Below are 7,877 nucleotides of genomic sequence, written 5' to 3'. Positions count from 1 at the left end.
GTTGAAATACGACAAAGCCAACTACGAAAATGATGGGAGAAGACCTAGACTTAGACTGGGACCAGCTGTTATTAGGCAAGTCGACACAGAGGCCTTTAACGAGCTACAGTCTAACATCACTAAAGCAGTAAAAAAACATAGTTCCAAAAAAAACACTTGACTGTGGAAAAACAAGACTAAAGCCGAAATGGATGAACAGAAACTTCTATCGGAAGCAAAAAAAAAGCACCATGCATGGACAAAATATCTCAACACCAAGAGCACGCGTGATTGGGAAGCGTACAAGAAAGCGAGAAACGCGGCCACTCATGCAACCAAGTATGCACGCAGAAGCTTTGAGAAAATGCTTGCTAAAGAGGCCAAAACCAACAACAAAGCATTCTGGAGCTACGTGAACAGCAGAAGAACAACCAAATCACAAGTAGGACAACTTAGGGATGCACATGGGAATATTGCAACAACTGACAAACAAAAAGCAGAGGTGCTGAATGAACAGTATTACAAAACATTCACACATGAGAACCGGGATAATATTCCAGTATTCCAGTGCCACCAAGGCTCAACTCTGGAAACCATAGAAGTGACTGAGGACCTGGTGTACAAACAACTCAAGTCACTAAGGACGGATAAATCCCCAGGGAACGATGGGATGCATCCCAGGATACTGAGAGAACTTGCACATGTGATTGTTAGACCACTGACCTCAATATTTCAACTAAGCATTAACAATGCTGAACTTCCTGACCAATGGACAGAAGCCAGCATCACCCCGATTTACAAGAAGGGAGATAAATCGGACCCAGCTAACTACAGACCAGTGTCACTCACATCGGTACCGTGCAAGATGATGGAGAGACTCATTTCTGACGCAATAATTGATCACATCAAGAAAAATGACCTCAGCTGTGTACAACAGCACGGCTTTACCCAAGGCAAGTCAACGGTGACTAACCTGCTAGAGGCCCTAGATGTGTGGACTGAAACTTTGAGCCACCAAGTACCTGTTGACGTCATATTCCTTGATTACGCGAAAGCGTTTGATACAGTACCACACGAGAGATTGCTAAGGAAACTTGAGTCACATGGGATTGTGGGGAAACTCTTGAAATGGATAAGAACATTTCTCACACGCCGCACGCAACAAGTCGTGGTGAATGGCAAAGCATCCAGCCCTAAGCATGTAGCCAGCGGAGTTCCGCAAGGGTCGGTCTTGGGCCCGCTATTATTCATGATCTTTGTCAGCGATATCCCCGCAGAGCTAAAAAACTTTGTATCACTTTTTGCGGACGACACTAAAGTTTATGCAGCGGCGCAAGAATGCGAAGAGAACTCCCACAGTGAGTGTCTGCAAGCCGACCTAGGAAAACTCCAAGAATGGTCAGAGCGGATGCAGATGAGATTTCACCCGGATAAATGCAAGGTCCTACACCTTGGGAAAAACAATCCTCGGCATGAATACACCATGTCAAAAGCAGATGGCACACTGCACAGGATAGAGTGCATCGAGGAAGAAAAGGACCTGGGTGTACTAATCGACAGTAAGCTGAGTTTCAGTAGCCATGTACAAACCCAGGTCAACAAGGCCAGCAGAGTACTGGGGACTATCAAACACACCTTTAAGTACCTGGATGAGGACTCTTTCATGTTGCTATACAAGAGCCTAGTCCGCCCACACTTGGAGTACGCTACAGCTGTATGGTCACCCAGAACCAAGAGGGACAGAGACCTGTTAGAAAGGGTACAGCGAAGAGCGACAAAGCTAGTGTCAAGTATAGCCCACCTCTCATATTCGGAAAGGCTAGCAGTCCTGGGCCTACCAACGCTGTACTACAGAAGGCAGAGAACAGATGTGATACAGCTGTTCAAAATCACACATGGGATAGACATGGTGCGTACAAACCAGTGCAAGTTGTGCAACAGAATGTCACTCACACGCAGCAGTGCCACAAATACCAGGGGTCACCAATACAAGTACCAGGTCCAACTGGCAAAAGGGCAGAGGTCAAACTTCTTCTTCACACGAGCGATTCCAGCCTGGAATAGACTGTCAGAGAGTACAGTATCCAGAAGTACTGTGAACCAGTTTAAAGCAAGACTGGCGATCGAGTGGAAGGATCATCCGGACCAGTTCCAGTACAACTTTAGCTACTGACTGCCACTACCGCCAAGCTAGGCCAGCCTCATTACCCTAGATGGTACCTACTGGCTGATCTTCAAGGTGAGAATTCAAGGTGAGAATAATGACGTCATCGTGAGATCTAAAATGGATTTCGATCTGATATCTGTGTGCGATGCATTATATAGAAGAGCTTTATTGCTTCATTATTCAAACAGTAAGGGCTAGCACAAGTCTTTCATAAAGTGTTACAATCATAAGTTTTGGTACTTTTTCTATCATATACTAGTAGTTGTTCGAGAACCCCTCACATATGCGAATTCTAAATTTCTGTACGTTTTTTCTAGATCCTGCGATAAAAAAAAACATCAAAGGTGACGGACCAGGTATTTGGTCTTGAAATGTTTGTACTTTTATTAAAAATTGAAGACGAAAATTCCGCCAAAAAGCTAATAAAGTCAGCGCATGCGCGGTTAAGAATATGAGAGTCGCCGTTCTTCCACGCGACTGTGACGTCACAAAACTTCAGAGCAACAGTTGTCGTTTTGTTGTGAGAGCACGATTTGTCTCCGCTCCGACAAAAACAGAGCTCTACTCTGGTTTTACCAGGCGTTTTTGCAAAGTTTTGGTTGACAGAGAGAATACTTGGATTCTCCCACATCTTCAGCCAAATTGTACTTCAGTACACTGCCAACATGCCGATCGGCAGAACGGGGTTTCATCATCCCGTAGTGATGAGCCTACTGACAGCCGCTACACTTGTAACCGTGCTTTGGTTCATTCTTAAAGAAGGTGAGTTGGTCTGGTTTCAATATCTCATCTGTACCTGATTAATTCTTAATGACTTTTAGTATTAATCCCTGCCTTTTATGTCAGTTTCCCCAGAATAACGGCAATCTCAGTCTTCATGATACAAAACAGTTTCTTTACCCTCCAACTGCCAGGGAGCTATCACAAGCTAACGATCCGATTTGAAGCTACAACCTCCGGTTAGGTACATACAGTTTTAATTCTACTTTCAGCAGAAGTTTTCAGATAATTCACGCTTGTTTGTACATGTTTGACACAGACAGAAAGCAGAAGAAGGAAAGGAAAGATGTCCCACGGAAACCAAGGACGATGTTGATCCCAAAACTTTCCCGCCGTGACGACAGAAGTGACCGTCTGTACGACGATGAAGACGATTTTGAGACAGTCGTGTTGGAGGAGTGGGTCGACAAGTATGACGGGCCCTCAGGAGGTAAGATATACGAGTAAATATAGTAAGGATATAGATAGATATAGATCTATATTGGGTAAATATGTTCTACATGTGCATATGTGTGTGTATTGCAATCCGTGCGTTTTGTTAGAGTCTTGCGTTCTAGAACAATGAACGAATGAACATGCCTGTCCTTGGTGCTGAACACAGTCCATACAGACAGAAACATGCTAATAGCTACTATATCACAATACGGGGCACCCTAGTCGTCCAATTTGTGTTTTTAAGACTTTTCCTGAATACCAAGGGTTTGTAAAGAACGCCAATTGTGTAACAAATGTGTCTTTTCTAGTCTGACGTAGCCCTGAACCGATGTGTTTCAGCTTATACCCACCGTGCCACCTTCGTGCCGACGGAGAGCCAGAGCTGCCCTAACCTAGGCCAGCCGCGCCGCCCGGCAGCCCAGCAGCCCCGACCCCGCCAGCCTTCCCGCCGTCCGCCCCGCAAGTCTGATCGTATCGCGATCAGGTCCGCCACCTCAGTGTTTGGCGACGCGGGCTTCTTTGCCGCCCTGCGGGATATGGGAGAGGTGTACGGAGAGGTGCACTGTGCCGGCGACCGTTCCATCGTGCACCGTACGGAATCTGCAGAGTTCCCCCGCGCTGGGAAAGTCCAAGTCGGCGACAACTCGCGCCTTGAGAAGGAGGAAGAAGTCTTCTATGACGTCCCCGGGCTCTCTATGTGGAATATGGAGGAAGAAATCTTCTACGATGCCATTGGCCTGCCGATGAAGCTGCCTGAAGCTGAAGACACGTTCTACGACGCGCCGGGCGCCCCGATGTGGCTTCCAGACGTCCGCCCTCTCTCTCCAGTGCGGGGACAGCAGCCAGTATTAGTGCCAGTCCTGGAGCAGCGACCACTGGCCGCCCTGCCGAGAGCCGTGATACCGCCCGCTATCATCGAGCTGATGTTCGCTATCCAGGTGCTGATATTCATCTTCGCTCACTCCCAAGGCGGCGCTCTGAGGATCCTGGTGGAACCAGTACAAGTCATGGCGAACAGGATCACACAGCTGATCAGGAGGGGTCCGTTCTACCGTTAGAAACGAGCAGCAGCCCGGTATATATATGAACTGATGCCAATGTGTATCTTCGGGACTGCCTAAATCGTTCTTTCTACGGGTACGATTCCCCAACAGGTTGTACAAAAAAGTTAAAAAAATATATATTAAGATTAGAAAAAATGGAAACCTTTATGGGAGCCAACGAAAAAAAATGTATTAGTTTTCAGTTCTTTTACACATTATACTGTGTATTATGGCATTTTTTGGTTGCCATCACATGTCCAATATGCATATGCTTCTAATGTTTTACTGTACACGCAAGACAACTAAAATGCTGCATACTGACTATAACGTTACCATTTTGTTTCTCAAAAAAAGGAATGCATTGCTGGAGTTGAGCCATGTATAGATCAAATGTCTGATGAAGATCATACTGTTTATTGAATGTACATACACTTACTTTTCTCATCCTCTATCAGAGACCGGATCTCTGCTACTCCAGTTAGGCTGGTATCTGATTTGAGGTTGTCAAAGGTTTATCCTGGCACTCCATTTGGATTACTACTGAAAATGTTGGCCCTTGACTCACCTGTTCACCAAATCTTTGATATCTTTAATGCCACCCATGGGACATGTGGGTAAAGTTTTAACATTGCTTACACTCTGAACTTTTTTAGTTGTTTCATTAAAGAGTTCCTGTTGTTGAAGAGCCCTCTTGTCTTTGTGCAGTCCGCTTTGATTACACTATGATAATGTAGTCACTTGTTATTCATTAGGAGAAAAGCATTTGAGTATCTATTGGCTTTAAATGAAGAGCACAACCATGGTTCTGCCACCACAATCCCTATTATTGTATCAACCAGCTCACTTCTCCTGATTGTGTAACTAACTACCTAACAGTGGACACAAGACAATAAGACAAAAAAGCTACATTTCAAATGTATTTTTATTGGATATTAGGATTATATTTCATCATTTAAAGTTTCTCAACTGCAAATATCAAATCTTTATAGATACAACTAGGCGTTCTTGATTTGATCAAACACACATCTTCTTACACACTATATAATACCGTACATTTCAGAAAAATCATTGTCACCATTTGAAAACACACTAAATTAACTATATAAATTCATTCTTTGACTCTAGTGGTTGAAAGTAAGTCATGCCATTTCCAGGTTTGTCGTCATTTACTTTTTCTTAGAAAATAATATGAATTTGTACTATGTAACATCTTCTTGGATTATGGAAGATATACTGAATACACTATTGTTTGTATAACCCTCCTCTTGTTCCAAAAATTATCCCTGATGTTCAGTGAGGTATGAAAATGGAAGCCTAGTTAATATGACTGTTTTTTATGCCTAGTTAATATGACTGTCTTATCCAAAAATGTGGTAGAAATCTTAAGGAACATGATCAGAGATTGACACCCTCAACCTCAAGAAGACTCACACTTAACTTAAGACAATCTTTTTTCCATGTTGTATCTCAAAATTTCAAATTCTAAAGCCCCCTCTTTACTCGTGTCCTAAGTACTGTACAAATATTGCACCATTGCTGCCAGCTGCCTGACTACTCTCCCTTCTGCTTGAGCCTGGCTGCCTCGATGGTCTCAAAAGTGGGCAGACCGGCAGGCAGGTTCAGCAGGTTATATTCATCTGAGATGATGTGCTCCGAACCCTCTGAAGTTAAAAAGGAGATTGTTATTATGATAACAATTGATTTTTACAAAAATAAAGCTGTACAAATACTGTAGGAATCAATTAGAATTATCCCTATTACCTCACTTGGTCTGCAATGACCAAACCTACCCTACAGCATAGCATGTATGACAGTCTACCACACATTTGTAATCTGTGTTAAATATAGTTCTATGACACTTGAAACATTCTTCTAATATGCCAATATGATGGTTTAAGTTTTTAAGACACTGTATCATACTTTGACATCTGAAGTGTTCTACATACCTACCTAGTCCCATGACCGACATTGGTCGTCTGAAGTGTGAGCAAGTCTAATTCTCACAAAAAAAGATTATAGCAGACAATAAAACTGGATAGTGAAGTGAAGTGACAGTAGACTTTGATACCTCTCATGCGCTGTATCATGGTTCCATATGCCATGTCATACTGGTAGGCCAGGATGAAGGTTAGAGGGACTAGTGGGAGGATGGGAGCTGGAGTCTTCCTCTTCAAGGTTCTGAAAGAGAAATAAATTTTTAATGTCATAAATTCCTACAAAAATATGGACAAAAATGTAAGTTGTAGCTGCTTTAACCTTCCCCATTGTCAATAGATAGGACGAACTGGACAGTAATGCAGAATGCAATTATAGCATCTCGATACCAACTTACACTTGATGGACAAACTAATTAACTTTTGTCTCATCTTTGGCACAAATGGAATTTGACATACCAGTAACAGCCATGACAATTTTTGGAGGCTGTGTTTTGCTTGTAGCCCATCGGACAGTTACAGAGAAAGTTACAAGTAAAAGTCGCGAATGTTACCAGACACCCTGACACTTACGCTCCAAGCCCACCAACTGCGACGAGAGCGTAGAATGCGCCGAAGTAGTTGAGCGTCTCCCTGGCCCGGCTGATCTGCATGGCCATCATCCGTTCTCGCATCTGGTTCTGCATCTGAAGCTGACGCTCCAACTAAGGACACAAAATCAGACATTCTGTCACATTATACATGTAGTTATAATGTTGTTATGTAGTCTAACTATGTATGCCTTACTGAGGGACGACTGCCACTGCAACTAATGCCGCAACATCATACATTCAACATTGTTAAATACCTGCATCTGCATGGTGTTGAGCTGGAAGGCCTGCATCTTGGCCAGGTTGTCATCCATGGCTTTTCCCACAATGGACCCCATGATGACTAGTGCCTCTTTTGATAGTTACTGTATTCTGTAAAAAATAAAACTACAAATCAAACATCATAGGAATTCAGAATCATATATTTATTGTTTATATTATGTTTATATATCTGGACTCATATGGTGTCATGAACATCCTTATAACGCATGGTTGTCCTTGAAGTTGAAACTCCTTACAGTTTCTGTATAAAACAGGTGTTGACCTAGTGTTGACCCAACGAAAACAACATGGCATTATCACTGTAAGTAAAGCATCACAGTACATGTCACAAACTTCCGAACGCACAGTTAACTACGTGCCACCTACCTGCAAATGTTAACTACCTGGTGCCGCCTTAAAACTGGATAAAGTCACTTCTTTGCTCACGTTTTCTTAAATACGGACAGAGACGTACACAGATCTTGGGACAGCTGCCAAGGTCAGAAAAGTACCCAGCAGGTCATTGACCTTTGGAATCCTCCACTAGGGATAACAAGTTACGTTTTAATAGATTGAGTACCAGCGAAAATTACGGTAAAAATTAACAAATATATTATTTGAATGATTATCATTTTAATTTGGCCATTGAATTATCGTAATGAAGCTCAATTTATGTGAACATTATTAA

General features: G+C 42.9%; 1 protein-coding gene across 1 annotated transcript; it reads right to left on the bottom strand.

The window, feature by feature from the left end:
• Positions 1 to 5,556: 5,556 nt before the first annotated feature.
• LOC109483545 (plasminogen receptor (KT)-like) lies at positions 5,557 to 7,726 on the bottom strand. The gene is made up of 5 exons (XM_019786580.1): positions 7,577 to 7,726; positions 7,186 to 7,300; positions 6,912 to 7,042; positions 6,473 to 6,582; positions 5,557 to 6,065 (listed from the first exon to the last, which is right to left on the bottom strand). Exons 2-5 carry the CDS (start codon positions 7,264 to 7,266, stop codon positions 5,956 to 5,958), a joined length of 432 nt encoding a protein of 143 aa, XP_019642139.1. The 5' UTR covers positions 7,267 to 7,300; positions 7,577 to 7,726; the 3' UTR covers positions 5,557 to 5,955.
• Between the last annotated feature and the right edge of the window lie 151 nt (positions 7,727 to 7,877).

Source organism: Branchiostoma belcheri, unplaced genomic scaffold (assembly GCF_001625305.1).
Source record: "Branchiostoma belcheri isolate BF01 breed outbred unplaced genomic scaffold, Haploidv18h27 scaffold65, whole genome shotgun sequence".
NCBI classification, from domain to species: domain Eukaryota; kingdom Metazoa; phylum Chordata; class Leptocardii; order Amphioxiformes; family Branchiostomatidae; genus Branchiostoma; species Branchiostoma belcheri.
The sequence above is the reverse complement of the archived record's forward strand: the minus strand, read 5'-3'. Positions and strand labels throughout refer to the sequence as shown.